The sequence below is a fragment of the Ambystoma mexicanum genome, chromosome 1p, assembly GCF_040938575.1.
Source record: "Ambystoma mexicanum isolate Mex_15411 chromosome 1p, UKY_AmexF1_1, whole genome shotgun sequence".
Lineage (NCBI taxonomy): Eukaryota > Metazoa > Chordata > Amphibia > Caudata > Ambystomatidae > Ambystoma > Ambystoma mexicanum.
Window position 1 is genome coordinate 791,407,350 of NC_090921.1, and position 23,716 is coordinate 791,431,065.

General features: G+C 42.5%; 1 protein-coding gene across 1 annotated transcript in view; it reads left to right on the top strand.

The window, feature by feature from the left end:
* LOC138512237 (cytochrome P450 2B1-like) overlaps positions 1 to 23,716 on the top strand; it is a 173,136-nt gene that overhangs the window by 132,776 nt on the left and 16,644 nt on the right. Inside the window, exons 9-10 of the mRNA XM_069627679.1 lie at positions 415 to 556; positions 7,459 to 7,584. Coding sequence (XP_069483780.1) covers positions 415 to 556; positions 7,459 to 7,584 — 268 coding nt within the window. The remainder of the gene's footprint in view (positions 1 to 414; positions 557 to 7,458; positions 7,585 to 23,716) is intronic.

The window sequence follows — 23,716 nt, forward strand, 5'->3', positions numbered from 1 at the left end:
ATCCTGGTTGGAGCCTTTTTCCTCCCTCCACCCCTGCTTCCTGGCTAGAGCGATTACCCCCCCCACCCCACTTCTGGGCTTGAGAGGGTTACCAACCACCCTGCTTCCTGGCTGGAGCCGTTTGCCCCCGTCCAGCTTTCTGGCTGGAGCTGTTTGCACCCTACCCTGCTTCCTGGCTGGAGCGGTCTGCCTTCTTCCTCTTAAGCTGAATTCTTCCCTCATCGGCTCTCTCTCCTCTCACCATCATTGATCTTAGTACCTGCACCCTTAAACTGTTTTCCTACCCTTAAGCTGTTTACCGCCTCTTGAGCTGAGACAACCCCTCGAGACCTGAGCATCCCCTATTCCCAGGGGAACAACCCCACTTGTCAGCTGAACTTCGTTTCATGGTCTTTATTACTTTTTCATTCCTAGGGCACTACAGTGATGGTTAACTACGCCGCCATCTTCTTCGATCCTTCGATGTGGAAAGACCCCAAACATTTTAATCCTCAGAATTTCCTGGATGAAAAGGGTCGCTTTATGAAGCCAGAATGTATGATCCCCTTCGGTGCAGGTGAGACAGCCCCCACAGTAATGGCATGAGGGTGGATTTTTCGCAATGCCCCTCTATACTTTCACAGTGCAGGAGGTCTGATTGGCTGAGATTTGTCATCTTTATTAAAGACAATGTCTGAGGGATAAATACTGTACATGTTCTCGTCGGTTAGCGCTAGACGGTGCATTGTGAGGTGATGGATTCACTTTGGGTTAAGATTAGATGCAGTCAAATACATGAAGAATGGCACAGCCCATCTGCACTAGTTACCCAAGCCACACGCAGGGGCATCTACTATGCATTGCATGCCATACCGCTACTATAAAATTATGGGATTCTCGGCAGCAGCAAAGTGTTTTTTTTAAAACCTAAGTAACAGTTGAATCACACAGCATTTTGGTTGGTCATTCAAAAGTTTGACACCTTTAAGGAATTCGAAGCAAAGCAGAATTGCAAGAAGAGTGCTAGTCCTACTCTTGGGAACAGCCCTGGATCGTTCAGCATTGGATTGCAAGCATCACACAAGATGTCTGAAGGCCAAATATGTAGTCTGGAGTGGGATTCTTGATCATTTTCTAGAGCAGACACATCACTTGACTTTGTTTTAGAAGGACAATGGGACGCAAGTTCAGAGTCTTTCAGAAGGTTAATAAATGACACTATTTCAAGCTATAGATGATTCTAATTCCTCTGTTCTGGATGACCAGACATTTGGCTAAAGACCATTGAGTATACCGAGGCACATTATTCTATGCAGGGAAGGGCTACGACCTGAATCGGGTGTTTACAATGATCTTGTGGGGGGGACGGATTTCAGATATTGTAAAGGTTACCTTGGTCTCAAATGTGGCTTGCTGTAAAAAATGGGAGGATTATGTTCAGATGACACTTGTGTGTGGATTGAAGCAACTGGCGAGTGCCAAGAGGAAGACGGACTCTGCAAATTGGATTCACCTAGTAGTAGGACCTCGGTGTCATCGCTGTTCAGGGGAAGACCGTTATTGTGCAACCACTGCTGACTTCCAATTTGCAGTCACCCACCCTGCTCTGACAGGCTAAATACTAAGGATTTGTCTTGGCTTGGATTTTGGCCTATACCTTGGCATACATACTTTCTAAACAGCATAACTTCTACAGAACCTGGTAAACAATTCTGGTGAAAAAACATGTCCTAGCCTCATATTTTGCCAACTTGGTGGCTATCCTAGTTCAGGGGTTTGCAACTTATGGCTCTCAGGATGTTTTGGACTACAATTCCCATCCCTACGAATCATAGTCAATGGCAATAGATCATGGGAAGTGCAATCCAAAACATCTTGAGAGCCATGAGTTGCAGACCCTTGTCCTAGTTCTATCGATGAAGATCTATGGGTTGGACATTCCTTACTGGCTTTCCAAAGTCCCAAAGTCCCAACTGGGTCCCCTCAAAGCAAAAGTACACATGGTAGCACTTTTAATTATTGATGTTATCTGCTTGTATCATATTTCCCACTCTGTGCCAGATAGATCTTGCAAGACAGCTTGTCCAGCTGATAAAACAATCCACCTTGGCTATTTGACATAACTCTGGAGAACCTCCAACGTGAAACAAAGCCTTCACAAGGCAAATCATAAGCTTTTGTTACTCTGTGGCTTATTCCAGGCCTTGTCACCTTCATTAAGGAACTGCAAATCTACCTTTCTAAACACAAATAACAACATTCCACCTCCCTGAAAGCCCTCACAGTGCTGGAGGCACTATCCCAAACCAACATGTTCACAGCATCCGATGCACAATGTGCTTCCTGTATATTCTGAGCTACAAAACCAGGCTTTGGTGTAGATTTGCACTCTGATGTTTAATGGGATCTGGTACCAGTCAATGTGGTTGCTTTTCGGAGCATTGTTTATGAGGGGCCAGCCCCTCCGATTCTCCTCCTGCCCCTCCATGACTGCCTAAGCCTCATTTTCCCCTTTTTCGGACTCCCTGATCCTTAACCCCCTATACAATTTGGCAAAAATGTGGTAAAATAGCCTTTCACCAAATGTGGTTAAATGGCTATGGTGAATTGGGCAGGTAAAACCTGATTCACATTGCGTAGGGCTTCTTTATCCTCCACCCCACCTTTTTGTGTCCAGTCTAATGCCTTGATCCTGATGTCCCAAGTGGGTTTTCTTGCTTGTCCATGTTTGGGTCTTCTTCCATTTACTGCTCCTGATGTCTTGATTGGTGGTCGTTGTTTCTACTACTTCCCCTCCAACCCCCATTTTATCCCTGCTCTCCTCCTATTGTGTTGTTTCTGCACCGCATGTTTTTGTCATCACCTCTCATGCACTTATGGTATCCTGCTTGGTTTGGAGCAGCTTCTCGTGCCTCTTGAATTTTGTGTGTGTGTGTGAGACAAATGTTCCGTCCTGCACTTCTGGTTTGAGGGCATGACTGTTTTTGTTGTTGCCTAACCAGGTTTACATGACCTTTCCCCAATAAGTCCCAAACATAGAAACAAATATGGATTGTGCCCCTAAGAGACACTAAACTCTTGCTGTTAGGGTGCCACAAGCAGGCTGTGTGGGCTACTCTGATTGGTGTCAGCCTTGTTGGATTCAAGAAGGGTACCTCTGTGGTGTCTCTACCAGAAGCCTGTGTAGATCCAGTCCAACATTTTGACATTGTTCCTATGGGACATATGCATGGGATATGTATGCTGCCATACATGGTCATGGCTACTGCCTGCCTCCAAAATGTGAGGGCTACAATTGCCAGAACCAGATATTGGGGTGTGGGCTGAAGCAAATGTTTGTGAATGTTGCCTATATTCAGGGTCAGAATCCATACCAGAGAGGGAGAGCCCAGGACAAAGCCCCCAAACGTTATATACGGCAGCCCAATAGTGAATGCGTAGCGTCCAAATGTTTGAATCAATGCAAGCTTGTGGTTGTGAGAGTAGATATTCACTCAGCCCCCAAACGATCTCATACCTAACTTGAAGGTCTGCATCCCTAAATTGTTAAACCTGAATAGAAATCATAACCAGAATAGCAATCATGTAAAAGCGCTGCTGCTTCTTGCATTCTTCGACAAACTGTTCTGTTGATTAAGGTCTAGCCGATATCTGTGGATGTTCTTACCTTGACCTGTAGGGACCATTTTCCTCACAAGTTCTAAGAATCCATGGCTTCTAAGAAACACATTCTACCCAGGTCCTGCACAGACCTGACACAGAGGTAGAAGCATCTGACATGAAGATCACCGGAAACCAACAAAGCTTTGGGCATACAATTGAAATCCAAGACGGAGAAGTAATCTACAGTCACGCGGGGCACCATCTACAGTGTGCCCTCTGGAATCCTTGTTTTACCTCGTCGCTGCGCAGACTCAGAATGACAAAAAGGTGAGCGCGAATGCCCAAGATTCCCAGTACTTGAAGTCTGCTGCCTGTAGTTTTCAAAGTTTAACCCCCCCAGGGTTGAGCTAATGAAGAAACCAGGAATGGCGTTGTCATCTTTTCTGCAACCCAGGGGCCACATCTTTGGTGCCCACACTCCACTGATGGATCTGCATCTTGTTCATCATTGCTGGGAATGCCTGCTTGTCTCGGTCACCAGTGCTGACGGTTTGAAATACCAGAAAGGACTGCATTGCAAACCAGCAACAAAGTATGCTCAACTGTGACTCAATCAAAACCTTGACTCCAGAAGCCCCTGTCACTGGTGAAACGGCTCCCACAGATGACAGCAACTGAGTTTTTGGTCAGCATCGTGTACCAAACCCGCTGTTAGGAGGGTGTTCCAAAGTCACTACCTGGGGCAGGACTTGGAAAAGCCGCCATAGGGCTAGCAAAGTGAATCACAACCCCAGTTGAGCAAAGCTTCTCTCGTAGTGTTGACCAAGCAGCATGGCTGAACTAAGGATGAAGGGGGTACTGTTGTGTAGTACAGTTAACACTTAGAAGAATTAGTAAGTAAAAGAGCTACACAAGGCCCTCAGCAACTCAGCTGTTGCACTTCAGTCTTCCTGCAGGTTCGTCTTCTGTGGAGAGCAGCAGATTTCCAGAGTCCCAGCAGAGCTTCGATTCAAGATGGTGTTGTATCCAGGTCTGGAGGTTCAGGAAACATGCTGGCACAGGTGTATAGTCATCAGTGGGTTTATCGGTCATCAGCGCCTAGATGCCATCTGGTTCTCGCAGCACTTTACAAATATCGTTATAATAGAATACATTGGGAGTCCAAGAGAACAGGTAGAGGATTCCAGGTAGTTAATACAGGTAGGCATGGAGGAGCCAGAGGACCAGGCATCCTACACACAGAGCAGCTACATGCAACTTCCCCAAACTGACAGATGGCGGATACTGCTATAGGAAAGCATGGAGCCAAGACTAAGGAGAGAGGTTTCCCCCATATTGGAACTCTATATGAAGGGCCCAGTGATCCAAGAACAAAAGTAAATGCAGGAGGTGAGTGATATAAATCTCACTCACCTTCAAGGTCAATGACAAATTCCCAATGAGTCCATCAGTAGTGCTAGGATGCTTAGGACAGAGAGGGCAAAATAAAAATAAAAGAAAATGTCTCTTATGCCCGTAGAGAACACTGTCATTGTGGGTAGTGAGTACTTAATGCTCCTAAAAGGTTGCTCACGTGAGACCTGCACCAAAACATTTACCAACTAGATATAAAGTATATTATCATAATAATAATTCTATGTGAACAGTCCTTTATACAAATTAGTACTGTGTTGCCCTATAGTTTTGCCTCCCCCGGCCTCACTCCTGAGAGTTAGTCTTGACTGCTCTGTCACAGATACCAATAGTTGAGCTAAAGAAAGCATAAGGAAATCCTGTTTGACTACTTTAGGAAGGGGACTACCCAAACCGAACAAAGGGCAGGGAGAATTCTCCTCAACAGTGGCCACCTCTCAGAACGTTCCTGTTGTCCCGATTGATTCCTCATCTCCTTTTGTTGTGCTCCTCGCTGATGCACTGACCCTGGTGTCATGATGCAGTGGTGTGTTGGGCTGCTTCTCTTACACTTCATGTATTTGGAGCCCCTCTCAAACAGTGCTACTTGTATTCTATATTTTCTGTTCCTCACTTGTGCACCGCCTCCGATTTTGGATTTGTCTTATACCTGCCCCCAAGGCATACATTCGTATTCAAAAATGAATTAGCAGAGTTTGCTAATTAAATTGTTCTTGACTAGTAAACGCACCCATTTGATTAGCAATGTTGTACTAATATTTTTAATGTCATCTGAAGTTATTTGGATCCAAAACATCAAATGAGCATCAATGCAACATTTTTGTGTACCGCTGAAGTAAGATATTAGTGAGACGAATCAGGGCAAGCAAATTCTTTAAAATTCCACTAGACCTGAAGGTTAAGTAATGTAGTTTACCTACTCGACCTAAAAGAAAAGTACTCAGCCCATAGCAACGGGTGACAAAAAATGTAAATGCACTTTCTGTAAAATGGTGCATGTCACCACAAACCCACTTTATGTTTAGCACACTGCTTCAACCCAGAAGCCAGCCATGCACAGTGAACCTTTCTTTGATATTTACTGCAAAAAAAGCAAATGTTAAAACAAAAGTTTCAAACATCCCCTGCAAATGGTACTCACTCTTCATAAACTCTACTGGACTATTCAAGTGAGTGAGTGGACTTTGCAAGCTCTGGCTGAGTGTCTGTAAAAAGTAAAAGGTTAACTACAGGAATGGACACAAATAAATAGATTTCATAAAAAGGCTCCGCAAACAGTTTGGCCAGCTCTCTCCCGAAGGTACTAATATATAATGCAATCATAATCATAGAGTAAAGTCAGCTCTGGAGGCTAACTACAGTGTGTGGTATTGCAGTAGATGTGTCGATATACAGTCTGGATGGAACTATTGATCATTCTTTTCCATAAACATCTAGTTAGCCTTGTGTATTCATTATGTAAGAGGAAACAATGTAAGAGACTAAGCAGAGTAGTAGGTGTAGCAGGTAGAGAACTGTCAAACTAGGTGGATTATTGTAGTGTGCTGCCATCGCACTTTCAGGGTAACTGGTATAAAACCGCTCATGCGTTGAGCACCAGTTGCACAGATGTGTGCAATCAGCAGGTCAGGTTACAGAACTAGATTTGCCATTAAAAGCAGTTGGCCGTGTGATCATGTACATTTTCAAAAGTGTTCAGTCATCAATGTGATGCATCTTCCTCAACAACAAAATCTAGTCGACACTGAGATTTAGATGCACTAACCTAAACATTACTGTAAAGCATGGAGACAATGCAGTGTTTTACAGAAGCAATAATGCAGTTCTGCATTATGCAACAACTTAAATTGTTAGGAATGGAATTGCATAATCGTTTTCATTAAAGTTACACATACTGGTCTTTGCCAAAGAGAATGTATCTTTGCCAAAGACGATTTAGTTAGCTTAATAAAAATATCATCCAGATTACCTCTGGTTTTCTAATGTTTGAAAAAGAAAATAAGAGTGAAAGAGATGATTACTATTGCACTCTCTCTCCCCATTAGCACCTTTGAACTTGCAGTGAACTGAGAAGAGGGTGGAGCAGGCATTGAGAGCCAGAGAGGAATTCAGCGTGAGCGGTGCTTTTATTGAACGGGGTAACTTAAATATCTAGCTTTGCTGCACAAGTGTCAACTTAATTAGCAAACCTACAGAATTGCATAGCAAATTGCTATGCGACACTGCTTATTGTATGCCTTGTGCCCCATATGTTCAGAATTGGTGTGGGGTTGCTTCTCTTGTTTTTACAGTTTCTATGCCCCCCTACTAGAGTTCCTGATGTCCTAATTGTGTGAGATTGCTTCTCAATCACATTGTTAGTTGGATCTCCTGCATTATTCCAATGTCCTAGTTGTTGTAGTCCCCTTTACTGGTGCCTCTTTGCTTTTGGGGGTTCCTCTGATGCCTTGTATCTTATTTCAGGTCAGCGGCAGTGTCCGGGGGAGCAACTCGTCCAGATGGAACTCTTCATCTTTTTCACCAGCCTGCTTCAGAATCTAGATTTAGGTGTTGCTGATAAAGAGCATATCCCTGATTTTTCTTACACAGGTGGGTTTGTCCGTGCTCCACTCCCCTATGAACTGAGTTGTCGGACAAGGCTGCATTCGTTTGTGTTCAACACTGAATGTTAAGACCTGATAGGGATAGCATCCTTCACATTTATAGGTGAATGTATACTGTAATCCTAACCCTTGTATCAATCCTACACCTCCTACCTCATCCATACTGCTATATGTTCATGGTATTTACAGCAAAATGATGTCTGTAAATGCACACTTGGCACATTCTCTTGGTATATAGCCTATATCAAATTCACTGCATGTTCCTGGAGCTGGTTGTATATACTGTTCTATCCCCAAATGTGTTATGCTGCCTTGTGTGTTAAACACAGAACCCAGCATATGTTAGTGTCTCATTTTATGGCATGTAACCCTGACATTAAGGTGTGTGACAGGGTCCTGCCAATGGGTGCTTAACACCAGATTCAGAGTGCCTAAATACATCATTGGTATGTAGCCTATTCATGGATATTACACACTTTCCTATTCCAGGAAAGTGATTATGAGTCACCCCAACCTGTGTAATCTGTCTTTCTGTTGGGTGTGTAACTCGCTCTGCCCATTGCTTTTTTACCCTACGCCTAGGTTCCAAAGCAGTGTCCTGGGTATGTAACACATATGTATGAGATACTGACATGTTTCTGGGGGATAGACCAAATATGGAAAACCATAGGAGTCTGCTTATAGGTGCCACAGGGGACGATGCATCTCAAGCATGGGTGGCAGATTTACAAATGTATTGGTGGGGCTAGGGCAGTGTTATGAAATTGCTAACATGCCAGCGGTAACAGCTAAATGACATTTGAACCGATAACATCACAGAATGTGGCAACACTGAGGTTAATAAATGAGAATAAATTAATAAAACAAAAGCTATATTAAAGAAGATAACATTTACTCAAGATTTACAATTTCTTTTCTTTGACACTGCTGCACAGAATAAAGGCTTCTCTTAGTACTAGTAGTATATACAGAACATTTGCAAAAATAATTTCCAGAACAGTTATCAGATCTGCTTCTATCTCTTACTACATCTTGGTGATATTAACATGTGGACAAATGGCTTAAGTAACCAATATGTCAGCATTTGTAAAGATCAGACTGAGCAATTGGCTTTGCTTTAGTAAATACAGGTTTAACTCATACAAAAGTGAACCAAATGGATTGGCTTCTAGCTATGTATAATGATATTATGATTTCTTCGATTGTGTATTTAGAATGGACTGATCATAGGCTAGTTAATTTTAATATAATAATCACTATTTCCCTCAGTATTGTCTGCAAAAAGACCTTTTAATACATCTTTTAAACATGTACATTTATGTTGCTGTATACTCTTTTCTATTTGTGAAAAACCTCTAAACTCCCCCAGGCATATCATATTCTTGGGTTCACAATCTCCTCTATTTTAGCTTAAGTTTTAACAATTCTCAAAAAATGAAAAAATAGACAGAATATATTAAAATCCATGTCAAATTAGAGACAATAGCCCACAATCTCCTCTATTATAGCTGAATTTGAAAATCCATGTCCCATTAGAAACGATAGCCTACGTGTGTTTTGCTCATGTAGGTTTAAGTTTATTACCATTCTTTTGAGCTTCTTCAGGGCTAATTCTAACAAATTCTTACTGGTAATTATACAATCTATGCCAAATCATAAAATAATGTATGTCCTATCTACAGCAAGTTGAGGTTTAGGGGATATAGACATAGAGTGTGAAAGGGAAGAAAGTACGTTTGATTATAATCATACTAAAACATATACACTTGTCTTAAAGCTACTAGCTCACTGATAGATCACACTAGTTACTTCAGTACGATGTTATATAGAAATCCATATTTATGGCTCCGAAGCCATAATAGGTTTATGAGTTGTCCAGGTAACTGTAAAATATAATCATTTATATGATTGTTATTCTTCCCCATTTAATTGTTTACGTACAATTCATCTGAGATCAGGATTATAAAATAACTAACGATGTTGGTATGCGACTTGTGCCTTATTATTTGTGAAATATTTTTGATCATTTCATCCTAAAGATAGGGTGTATTCTGTTCAAAAAACTAAAAAAGAAAAAAAAAGGCTTGTCTTAAATTATACCTTCAAAAATTCTAATCATGGACTTGAGGAATAAAGTTGTCACTCCATTACTAATGATGTCCTTAGACAATGTTTATATAGGTAATTACTTCTTAACTTACTTATCATGTTGCTTGTAAGGTTCCCCGGATGTTCGTCCTCATGGTTATGGCGTGTTCATTGTGTTTCTTAAATATGCATTGTAATGTAATGTAATTTGTCATTTGTATATTGCCTTTATTCCATTAGTATGGCCTCAAAGCGCTATAGGTTAAATGCCCTCAGGGGACTGAAGACTGAAGTCCAAAGTATGGGAAATTTGACAGAGAAGTTTAAAATGAGTGTGTGCATTTTGGCCAAAAAAGGAAGTTGGTGGGAATGACTGTGATTAACTGTTAATGCTCACCCTACACCTGTACGCCATTCATGGTGCGCTGCTTTTCTATGTCCCGGTGGCAGAAAATTAGTAAGCTATTCTGTAAAAGGCATACAAATAAATTGCAACCTAACCCAGAATTCCTAAAAGTAGCTAGACAACAATATACAACTGAAATTATTGCTGCATAAACACTTCTTCACATCTAGCACAGATGCCGCAAAACACTCACAAAAAGCCATTTTCCAACCTTTGCATCTTTTAGAAAACAATAGGACACCATCACCAAACATACCCATTATGTTTGACTGACTACAGGATATCCAAACATCAAAGGAAACTTAGAGTGACCTAATCAGAAACTCAATTCAAGCCTCTAAAACATGCTCATCTATGTCAAATATAATAGCCATGCTTAATCCTAATGTGCCACATTTGTATTGTAATCACATTACTCTGGAACATCTACAACATATAGGTACTTCTGTTTGACCCACATTTTGTCCAGGTAACCTTTGCCCCTCACAGATTATGCAAAATGTATGGAATCAGGACATGCATGAATCATCATTGATGATACTGCTTGACCTTTCAGTGTCTTTTGACACTCTTGGCCACAGTATTCTAATTCAAAGTATTTTAATTCAAAGATTGAGCTATGTTGCAAGGATGTCAAAATCTGCACTACAATGGTTTATTCTTTCCTTTCTGGTTGCCAATGTTGTTCAACCCTAAATTGAATGTGTACAAAGTGTGTCAATACAAAATACAATGACACGCAGGGCTTCGCTCTTTCTCCTATATTGTTCAATGTATATGTTAAACCATTTCATGACCTGCTTGCAGACCTCAGATTGGGTATGACTGATATGCTGCTGACACCTAATTACTTTTCAAACTTACATGCTTTTTTACCCATAATAACATTTTGGAAAATCAAAAACGGACACAAAGCAACTGGCTCAGCATGAATACCTCCAAGACTGAAGTAATTAAGGTACAGCGTCATAAAGTTATACCGACTTCTTGGAATCCAGTTGTAATCTCATGCTCTACTGTTAAATAAACTAAAAACTCTGGGTGTGTATTTTGACCCCAACTTGATTTAAATGGGATTGTTAGTAGCACTTCCAACTACCTTTATCTGTTCAGACAAATACACCCCTATTTAGAAAATAATTGCCTAAGTATCCTTACTAGAGCAATCATAGGATCTGGAGTGGATTATTGCAATGCCCTGAACATAGGTTTACGGAATTATTAATGTCAAAAACTCCAATATGTTCAAAATAACACTGCACAAATCATTAAGAATGGTCCTTTTTATATCCCACATAACTCCAATACTCTGCCGGCTACACAGGCTTGCTGCCATTGCCAAGCCTGAATATCTATGATAAGTCTCATTAAAATCTAAAAAGACGGAATCAAACTCTAGACCCAGACTAGTATTCTCAGTTCCACCAATACTCAGTGAGTTATTGCTCCAAGATTTAATCGGTCTTCTGCTAGCAGATGGAGTTTCACTGTGCAATTTCCTAAGATTTGCGTTGATTTGCCTGACCGCAGATTTCAATCTAATTAGGCTCTATTCAGGAAAGAACTAAAACATATATGTTTAACTTTTACTTCAATCCTTAATCCTATTTTCTGAATGTTTATTTTGATGTACGACAGCACTCTTCAAACCTTTATGCGTGATATAGAAACACGATAACATACCATAACAGCAAAACTGAACTTTGTTGAACAGTTCATAGGTAGATATTTGTGTGGTGCATACTTACTCAAGTCCATTTTAGGTCATTCCAATTTTGTTTTTATGGAAAATAGTGCACAGTTATCGAAAGGGTCTTTCCCAGGATGACAGTTTGGTCAAATCAGGAATGCAGTATGGCTTTCTGGTACATTCGTTTGAAATTAACCCTCTTAAGTGTCGGAGTGGGCAGGAATACCATGTTTTCATATATAATTAAGAATAAAAATACACTTATAAGGTGAGTCAAAAGATTACAGTCCCTTCCATCCCATCTTGTGTTACACTAATGTTCACTGTTTTCTACATTGTTCTTATTCAAAAGGTAAACTAGTACTGCATTCAGTAAAACTGACTTTCAAAGCAACAAACTACTTGAATTCTAGATTGTGGCAAGTTAAAATGTCTATAGTTCCACACTTACTCTGCATCAAATAGGTCCTAGAACTGTTAGCATATGTTGATGACCATGGACTCTTTCTTTCTAACAAATTTGTGGAGTAGCTATGGGTGCCACATTTTCCCCCCACTTGCCAACCTTTTCATGTCTCATTTTGAGCAAACACATATGAAACATCATGTTGCAGGAACATTTCAGTAACATGATAACCTACATGCAATATCCTCTTAATATGGAATGGTAGTAATATTGAACTGCAAGACTGTGTTGCAAAAAGTAACAACAACAATGAAGTAATTCAATTGGGTTATACATTAGTAAAACTAATTTACCATATCTCAATGTTAAATTGTTTATTGACTGAATCAAATAAAGAGTAAGATGTAATCTGAACCCATGCCTGCTAACTAAATATTACATGCAGAATATGGGCCCTTAACAAATGTCATCAAAATATACCCATTGGGGAAATGCTTGAGAGCCAAAAAGATATTGCAGTAATACCTCTGACCTTGAACTGGAAACTCGCAAAATGATTTAAAAAATTCAGAAAGAGTGGCAATCTGATTAAAACCCTACCTGACAAGGATTATGACACTATAAAAAGTAATAAAGTCTGAAACTGTATACTTCTTTACACAAACTGTACAGGATAACAGAATCAGAAACTTGTTTAAAAAATACGATTTAATCCTAGTGGACTATGATCTTAAATGTCTAAATAAAAGCCAAAGGATGGTATTCACTAAAGCAAAGAACATTAAACAGTGAATTAGTGCAAGCCATTTAGAAATCCATATATGTGATACATGGCTCTCAAGAAAACATAAGGGCTTTTTTTATTGTCAAATATGCAGAGTTGTGATGAACAAAATTATCTACATTTTGAACAACAAGAAATGTGTCTTAGAACAATTCACCAACTATTGTACTATGTTCTGTGTCTGTTATTGAATGTATCTGTGTAAGGAGATATGTTGGCAGCACCAAATGGAAACTTAAAGTCAGAATCGTAGAACATATCAGAAACATAGAAAATGGAAATATAAACCACCCACTTTCGGTACACTGGATTCAACAGCATGGAGGCGAAGATTGGCAGACTGTTTGTTTAAAATAAAATTGTTTTAACTACAGCACATCCCACAAGAGGAAAGAGGTGACCATGAACTCCAGTTGAGACAAACCGAGCCTAAATGTACTTTCAAAATGGATACAGTCAAAAATCAGATTAAACTCTTCAGATGAACTCACTTTGTTTCTACTGTAACTTTCTTTGTTATGGAATTCAACTTCTGAAATGTATTCTCACTTTTGATGTGATTGATCGATCAATCTATTCTTGCATTATAGTCTTGCTTATAACCTCACTGACTTGCCATCCATGACTGTATAAAAAATGAATAAGGAATATTTCATTCATGTTTTTAGTGTTTACTGCAATCGGATTGATTGGGACAACATAGTAATGCGATCAAATGTAACCTTATTACGGCACAAGATGGGGGGGATATTCTTCTTTCTTAAATTTGATTAATTATTGATTTAGAATCTGTTGATCATACATTCCAAGATATTATCATCAGAATCTTTGAGGCCGAGATCCATCAAATCCATCTTCTGACTTGATCATGAAGTGTTCAAACAACCTAATTTGAGTGTCGTGAAACTACAAGTTTTTAAAGCCCTAATATCTTCATCGCCATCCTGGTGAACCTTATTTTTTAAATCTTCATACGCCCGTGGTCCTCTGGTAGCCCCCAGCAGCCCGCTCCCACCCCGTGCCCTCTTCCTGCTTTGCCTCCCCTCCTGCCTCCCGACCCACCCTCCCCCCGCTCCGATTGGTCCTCTCAGCCTTCATCACTGGTCTTCCCAGGGCAGCCCTCTGCCTGTGCAACCCATCGGCTAAGGGCCCCAAGGCCAAGGGTGGCTCCAGCAGAGGCAGCTCCAGGAAGTGTCAGCAGGTGTCCGCAGGGGAAGTCAGTAGCCAGCCCTCAACCATCAACTACAAGGACCAGTAAGGTAGGAGTGGCCCTGGCCTAGGAGTAGAGCAACCACTCTACACTAGAATCCGAGCCACTTAGCAAACCCATATTAAACAAGGTAATTACTCCCCACCGCATCTCTCTCCCTCAACTTAGACAAAATGTAATCATTGTTTAATATTGTACTAATCCGACCTACTAGGCACAGACCTCCCCCCTCTGTATAGGCCTATACAGGTCTCTCAAATATTTAGCAGGGGTTCTGTCTCCAATACATTGTATGACATATAGATTGCACTGATAGGCGTCCAAACTGCATTGTATGATATTTAGATTTCATTGATAGGCCTCCAAACTGCATTGTATGATATTTAGATTGCATTGATAGGCCTCCAAACTGCATTGTATGATATTTAGATTGCATTGATAGGCCTCCAAACTGCATTGTATGATATTTAGATTGCATTGATAGGCCTCCAAACTGCATTGTATGACATATAGATTGCACTGATAGTCCTCCAAACTGCATTGTATGATATATAGATCGCACTGATGGGCCCCCAAACTGCATTGTATGACATATAGATTGCACTGATGGGCCTCCAAACCGCATTGTATGATATTTAGATTGCATTGATAAGCCTCTCTCCCACTATACAGGTCTCTCAATTTTAGCAGGGGTTCTGTCTCCAAATTGCATTGTATGACATATAGATTACACTAATAGGCCTCTCTCCCACTATACAGGTCTCTCAAATTTTAGCAGGGGTTCTGTCTCCAAACTGTATTGTATGATATTTAGATTGCATTGATAGGCCTCCAAACTGCATTGTAGGATATTTAGATTGCATTGATAGGCCTCTCTCCCACTATACAGGTCTCTCAAATTTTAGCAGGGGTCCTGCTTCCAAATTGCATTGTATGAGATCTAGACTGCATTGATAGGCCTCGCTCCCACTATAAAGGTCTCTCCTCAAGTTTTAGCAGAGGTTCTGTCTCCAAATCACATTGTATGATATCTAGACTGCACTGATAGGACTCTCTTCCACTATGCAGGTCTGAAGCTTTAGCAGTGGTTCTGTCTCCAAACTGCATTGTATGAGATCTAAACTGCATTGATAGGCCTTGGTCCCACTATACAGGTCTCAAATTTTAGCAGGGGTTCTGCCTCCAAATTGCATTGTATGAGATCTAGGCTGTACTGATAGGCCTCTCTCCCGCTATACAGGTCTCTCAAATCTAGTAGGGGTTCTGTGTCCAGATCACACTTATGATACTTAGATTGCATTGATAGACCTCTCTCCCACTATACAGGTCTCTCAAATCTACTTACCAACTCACCCTAAAGTGAGACAGAATCCACTAGTGAACTACTGTGTAGTGACACTCCGATTAGGGGCTCACGCCCCATAAGGCGTAAATCCTAGCTATGCCCCTCAAAGTCACTCTGCAACTAGTACATATCCCTCTCAAACCCACATAGCTAGCTCACCGCAGTGGACCGCGTTCAGGGAGACGGACACTAAAGAGAGCCACCGATAACACCCAACTATATAACCCTTAACCACCTCCCATACCCCTACCAAGACAGCGACTGAACGAGTAGGCAACATCAGCTGGGAATACCACCTACAGACAGAGCCCAAACTGGTAGCGGACAGCCCTCCACACCCAGTAATAGACCACAAGACAACCAGACCAAAGCAGAACCAACTGGACATCAGCAAACAAACGAAGACTAAACAACTATTGGATGTACAGTGGTGGGAATAACATTACCTGTCTTTTGACTTATCAATCTTGATATAACTACTGTGAGTAGATCTTTAACTTATACTGTGCCATATTTTAGGTGATATTCACATTATTGTTTGTAGGCTTTAGAGTCCTAGAAGTGAATAGGAGAGAGTTGGATAGGGCTAGGTGGGCATCCTTGACGCTCTCGCTCTGCGATAGAATTAATGCTATAAAAATGTCCTCAATGCCGAAATTAACATACTTGGCCTCCATGATCCCATTGACCCCGACGGCTTCTATGTTCAGTGAGTAAGACACATACATGCTGAAATTCATCTGCTGTGGCAAAAAAGCATGCCTTAACAAATCAGTCCTCCAGGCATCTAAACCGAATGGGGGCCTGGTGCTCCTGTCCTAGAAAACCTATTACATGGCCACACAAGTATGCTGGGCTAAACGCTGGCTAAACCAGAAGATGTATCGAGCTGGCGCTCTGCAGAGCTGACGGTTCTCCAGCCATACTCCCGGTAGAAGTTTTGACCATTTCACTGACGAGGCTTCCCAAGGCCATTAAAAACACCCGATCGATGGACCCACACTTACACAATGGCACAAAATGCATTCCATGACTAATACTGATGTTAGGCTTGCTCCACCATGGAGTAGTGTTAGGGCGGTATTATCATACAGCTTACACTACACGCTACACGACAAACAGAACTCAGATTGACAACACATAAGGATCATGGATCTCTATGAGGACGCTAAGCTGCATGTCTTTGAAGTTGCCAAACGGACACTCGGCTTGTCTGGCACAGAGTTGCTTCAATAGGCCATCCTGCTGTCTGCTATTCAATTGCACACAACCGCAGCATCACGCGACAGCGAACCCCCAGCTGTAAAGGCTGAATTGGGCCAGGATCTAACGATTTACCCAAAACATAAGACATTTTATAATTTGTGTATCCCGAACAATTTGTTGAGAAACACCATACTGGCTAACTGCTGGTCTGAAGACTTGAACATATCACTGGACGCTGGGGATATGCATAACTACTTCTCAGTGATTAAGGGGTTGGTGTACAGCATCAGGAATAGAGAAATATAATAGAAGCTGCTACAGCGCGTTTATTTCACTCCCACTAGACTATTGAGTATGAATCTGACTCAGTCGGCAGACTGTTGGAGGGAATGTGGTTGGCGCGGGACCATAGGACACATTATCTGGTTGTGCCCACAAATTTTGACTTTCTGGGGCAGGGTCCTTAGACATTCTTCTAGGCTTCAGGGTGCTGCTATTGAAATGTCCCTGAGGACCATACTGTTTGGAGCTAATGCGGAAGACTGGCATGAGGACTCAAAAGCTCCTACACATCATGATCTTCACGGCCTGGAATGTCGTACTCCTTAATTGGAAAGCACTACACCCCCACTCATAAACAATGGGCAGCCCTATTATCCAAAACCTGTTACCTCGAGAGAAGTACCTTCATATGAATTGCGAACAATAAGAGAGCAGACACATTTTGGGAACTAGTTGACCCCTTCATATGAAGTGTGGAAGACACGTGGCGATAGGGGCTGGCGCAGCCCTCGTCCTGGTCCCTACGGTTTCCCCACTTAGGCCTCTAATCGGTCACCTGTCCGCGGCCATATGGCTGTATTCAGCATCTGATGTTCCTGCCAGTGTTCCTATGGTTATCTGCCCCCATGCGGCCATGCAGCCGCTTAGGACTCCAGGGAGTGAGGACTGTTACAAGTGAGATACAACTGTGCTAGTCACTCTATTCAAGCAAAATATTATCTGTAGCACCTATACCAAGCCTTTGTTATTTTGTATACAGTGTTGGGAGATGGTCTCAATGGCCACTGCCAATTATGGTTATCCTTTTTGCAGCAAGCTTGCCACACTTTTGTTTTCATTCTGACCATTGCGACCTGGTTCATGCTTCAATAAAAAGATTACATCAAAAAGCAGTGAACAGGAGAGGAGTAGGATGCTAAACATATTCAACTACATTCATGCTAATATTCAGGGCTGCTTATGGTTTGACTGTACTATTTTTAATACTAATGCTCTATATTCGCAGGAGAATACATATACATAAATGCTAAAAGGAAAAGTGAGTGCATTCCTTGTGTTTCAATTGAGTATGAAGAGGCACTATATTGCAAATAATAAATGCTTGTTTCAGAGATAAAACTGTGTAGGGAAGTTAGTGATGACATCTAAAGTTAATAATTTACACATGTGTAATAAGAAATGGTTTCCTAGATGTTCTGAGGTTATGCCCACAACAGTATTGCTGTCCTATAGTAAACCTATCAGGTGCTCAGTGGTAGTGGTTTCTCTTGCATTAAGCACAGAGATCCAACCCTCTCCAGAGCCCTCTTCCCTGTCTAACCTGCACCAATGATCACTAGTAATTACCACTCTGCTGTGATATTTGTTGCCTGGCAGAGCTATCCTTTGAAACATGGGGCCACCCCCTGCTCCCTGAGAACAGACTCTGTTCTCCTGGCAGGTGAGAAGTCCTTCCCAAGAGGAGCAAAATGCCTTAGTTTTTATGGAGCCAAAATGGTATGTTTTGGGTGAGAACCCAGTCCCAGACATTGAACACACAGAGGGCCATCACAGGAAGGTCACTGGAAACCAAGCTGACAATAAAGTGACACAAAAAGGTTTTGGCTAATATAATTGTAGATTTGTAGAGGCCACCTTGTCAAAATAGACATGAATTATATTTAAATTTTTATTTGCCACCAGGTTCTGGGAGCACACAATTATATAATTTGGGACTTGGCTGGCCATGGGTAAATGCAGTCCTTGGCTGTTAAACATTTGGGTTCCATCGGCTGTTTGCAGGAATGCACATGACACTCAGCTGAGTTTCATGTTTGCACTAAACATTTCAATATGGCCCTTTTTTGGAAGTGAAACTGATTAGCAGAGCTCAGTTTCAAAGGCATAATTAGCAGCATCATATATTAATAAATGTTAAAAGCTCAGGCTAGTTCACCCTCACGTCAGACGACATTCTGTCCCAGGTTCTGCCTTACTTGTTTTTAGTCCGGCTCTGCCCAGCTTTGCATTGAACTTCATGTCGTCTTGGCTTTTCATCACAACCCAGGATGCTAGTGCCTTGAGTTGTACCCTGGAAAAGGATCCGACCACTTGTGGGCTAGTGGGGTTCCCAGGTAAATGTTGTGTCGAGGTGAACCCCCTGGGAATCCCGAATACCTGTGTGTCTTGATCTTCTGTGATCCAGGTTACCCACGGCTCCAGTGCTCCATGGTCCGGCTGTTGTATGATTCAGAAGCTCATCCCCATTCCCTGGTCTGAGGATGAAGACTCAGCCAGAAGCCAGGAGTACTCTCCCAGCACCACAGGAAGGACCACCCACAATATCAATGTGGTGCCAGAACAGTCCAATCCCTGGCGTGGGTGCCCCAGAAAGGTACAGAGTAAGTAGGCAGAAAGAAGCAAGAGAGAAGAAACAAGGAGCACAGCCAGACTCAGAGAAGAGGAGCCAGGAGGAGGTAAGAGGCAGGCTGACCACAGGAAAGCAGAGGGTAGGCTCAAGGTAACAGGAGAACAGAGAACAGAGCCTCAGTATTCCACAAGCAGGGACAGCTGCGATGCATGGTTTGCAGTGTCTAGTTTCCTTATATTGCTTTCAGTTCACACCGAGGCTTAACAGCTTTCCCTTGGCTGCCATGGCAACCGCAACAAGCAGCATGAACAGCGCATGCGCAGAAACCAGCTGCTGGTCTCCCGCGCACAGTGGCGTCGCTAGGAGGGTCCTGGGGGAGCCAGGGCCCCCCCCCTGTGAAACCATGTGCCCCCCTACCTAAAACGAGCAGTGACCATGTTCTCCCCTTACATTTGTCTGTGCCCCCCTACTTCTGTCTTTAGCCCCCTCTGTGCCCCTCCTAAATTTGATTCCTGGCGACGCCACTGCCCGCGCATGCACGAAGTGCGCAAAATGGCAGCGCCCAGGGGACGAAGCCGGGGAGGAGACAACTTTTAAAAACTCTTTGTCTTGTTTCTAAATGAATCCATGGATTGGCACTTAAATATCTTTGTTAAAAAATCAAGCTGCATCTAAGTATACAATACATCCCCGGGAGCAAAAGATGAGAGAACTCAAACATCCTCTCAACTCAACACGTTGGGGCCTCCACGCTAGTTGATAGTGATTCGTGGGCACAGACAATGACTTTGGTGTGGCGCTGACATCCGGTTAACTTTATATGGGGCTTGGAGGGTGGATTTGCATAATGGGGTATGGACTGCACTGTTTGTTTGTAGTGTTGTTTTTCGTAAAATTGAAAATAAAGAATTAATAAAACTCAAGCCTCATCTGACTGCACTGTCTTTCCAATCCGAAAGTCAAAATGTGTTATACATTCTCTGTACTCGCTACTCTGCTAGTGGTGACAGACGTTTTTCCTTTCTGTGCCCTCGCCTCTGGACTAATCTCCCACCATCCACAACTCTGCTTCTTAAGTTCTTTGGGAATTGAAAACTCACCTCTTTTTATAATTGCTTCTTTTGCTTGGATTCGCTAATCATTTTTTTCTTCCTCTGAAAGGTGGATGTTTTCTCCTTGTTTGTGTTCCATCTGCCCCAGATGCCTTCTCGATACCTTGTGTAATGCCCCATAGAAATCATAAGAAGAAATCCTAAATCAATGGCTAAACAAAATAAGGGCCTCAAGAGTGGTGACTGTCTTCCAATGATGATGGCCCAGCAGTGGCAGCTCATCAATAACGAGAGACAAGGTGTCGACCCACCACCCACTATGGAGCAGCCAAGCCAGCCTAGTGAAAGCCCCGAGTGTTCCCTCAGTTGCAGCAAGCAGCGGAGGGTACTCCCCATGACTGGCATTGTTAGGAAAGCACGGTTTCACCTGGTTTAGAGTACCTCAGATGCACGTGCCCAAAGGGTCATGCACGGCTGGGGATGTTTTGCTTCTCCAGCCTAGAATGCCCATTGGACATGCATGAGGGTAGCTGAAGGCCCAAAAGTGTGTAGGGGATGGCCTAGCACATCCTAGTGTGTCCGGATAACCTGGCGCATTCATTGTAACATGCTCCATTACTATGCATAAGTTAGGAACCAGGGAAGCTGAGGTGTTGATTGAAACCTCCCCCTGATTCCTGGCTTACACCAGTGTGCATGTGGGGACCATGTGGAGTAGCCTTTGGCGGTACAAATGTCCTGAGCTGCGGAAGATCAGAATACGCAAGTAAGAAAAAGACAAAATAATTCTATGTATGTATGTGTGCATGACAGGGGTTGTGTCTGTCTGAGTACACATGTGAGTGTGTGTATGAGAGTGCAGTGTGTATGTTGTTGTGTAGTGGTGTATATGTAAATACTGTGTGAAGGTTGATTCTGCATGAATGTGTGTGTGTGTGGTGAAGGAGACTGGTGATCGCACGTAGGAGTGGGGAGGGGATATTGACAAGGTCCAACTTAATGTTCTTGCGGTGGGCTACTGGCCTTCGGGTGCACGGCCCACAGAGAGGTGTTTTCTTGAAGTGGCATTGCATTATTACTGGCAATATGGGCAAGACCAACCTGATGAGTATTCTTACATGGGCACAGACAGCAGGGACATGTTTTCTTTCAGTGGCATGGTATTTTTACTTTCATTATTGGCAAAGCTGACCTGGTGAATGTTCTTATGTGGGGATTCTGGTCAACATATGTGCAGCCAGAATAGACCGGTTTTCTTTCAGTGGCAGGCATTTCCACTAGGATTCTGGTCAAAATTAGCCTGACGAGTGTTCTTAGTTGGGGATACTGGCCTACATGGGCACAATCAGCAAGGACATGATTCTTTTTGTGGCATGGCATATATACTATCATTACCGGCACTACCTGATGAGTGTTACTACGTGGGGATATGTGCCTACATGGGTGAAGCCAGCATGGGCAGGTTTTCTTTCAGTAGCACAGAATTTCTGCAGATCATAGTCGTCCGGGTGTCAGCACTTCTGAGGTAGTTGGACCCCACTGTTTTATAGCTTCCACCAACCTTTCATCTTTACTGTTAAATTACCACTCTTGGTTTTGGCCTAATGTCTTTGGGTTCTTTTCTGTCATGCCCCATCCTCTACCAACTCAGGATATTGTTTTAAGCCCAAGATGGGAAGGACTGTAGCGTACATCAAAATGCTCTTTCCTGTTATTCTGATTACCTTTTATTTGAGTAAAAATACAATGTCAATTATTAATACAATAATTCATTTATCCCTTTGTTAAAATGCACCAATTATTAATGTAAAGAACTCATGGTGGCAACAGTAAAGACAGAAACAAGTAACTATAGTTCAAGAGTGTTTATTAAACTGTATGAATGGGTGAGAAAAACGCCTAATCTAAATCTAAATCTAAGATGGGAGCAAGCTACGACCATCAAATAATAATAAGGCCGTCCTAATGGTGTCTTGTCAAATAAAAAGGGCCTATAGTAAAAAAAAAAGACTATTGTCAGTCCTTACCTCTAAATTACAAAATAGTGTGGGATAATGTTCACCAGAAAAGAAAGAAGAGTTCACCAAATAATAAGTCAGGATGGTATGGCTGGGGTCTCTCTTCCCCACGTTTTAAGCACGGGACAAGACGGGACTCCTGAGCACAGCACATTTTCAGGCCTCGCCAGCACAAGGTTATAGTTCCTTGCAACGATACTAGGCTCTTCTGGTGTCAAGTCTCTTTTCTACAAAGTCTCTTGCCTTAGAAAGCCTGATGGACCATCAACAACAAACAAAAAAAGTATCTTCAATAAATCTTCACGTGGGACGATCTCTCTTCACCCTTGGATCCCCCTCAACCAGTATCCGATTCTTCTTGCAACGTGGACCTCCCTCAGCCGGGTTCACTATGACAAATCACTCACTGTGGACATCCCTCGGTCGGGTTCACATTTGTCACCACAATGTTCACGGGTGTGTTACTGTTCACCCTTATTCCCAGGCATCCCTTGGTCGAGTTCACATTTGCCAAACAATACAGTTCAATTGGGTTTTATCTCAAGGTGGGGTTCACTTCCCTTTCCCTACCCTTGGTTTTATCACAGTACAGGATTCACCTCCCTTAGCTTTCTTCTTCACATAGCCATTCTAACACAATCTAATCAGAAAGCGGGGTTCCCGTCCCCTAACTTTCTCTTGGCATCCCTCCGTCGAGTTCACGCTTACCTTTTTCTTCTTGGTCATGGGTCAAAGACTTTCAATTATACAAGGGGTTTTTACTCATCCCTTGTAGGACCACTTTGACCTCTTGCGTCGGCTCTCCTAGGGCCATCTGGGATCTGTAGTTTTAACAAACGGGGACCGGCCATAGCTTTTCGAATGAGCGCCCATGTCTCCCTGGATTGTTTCAAGTAACACACAAAGTCTTTGTTCTTTCAGTTTACATTATGTTGCCATTTGCAACCTTTGTTCGAAACAGTTCTGTGTACTATCGGTTCTCCCTCCGACTCACCGGTTGTGATGAACTGCTTGGTATTTCTTGTCTCTGGAGTCAAAGATGGTACCACGGTAGCAAGCATCTCTCCCTGACTTGGTTATCAGTGAAGGAGGGCTCTGTGCACCGTTGACATCTGCTAAACCACAAGCTAGCTGTTGTTCCCAGCCTTAATGTTCCTTTCACGGAAGCCTTGCAGGTCTGGGTCGGAAAGGGCAAGGGCACTTCCCTCCTTGTCGTCCTTTCGCTTATCACCGCCTTTCTCCTCCTCTTGAACTGCTGTCCTGGAATAGCTGTCTCGCTGT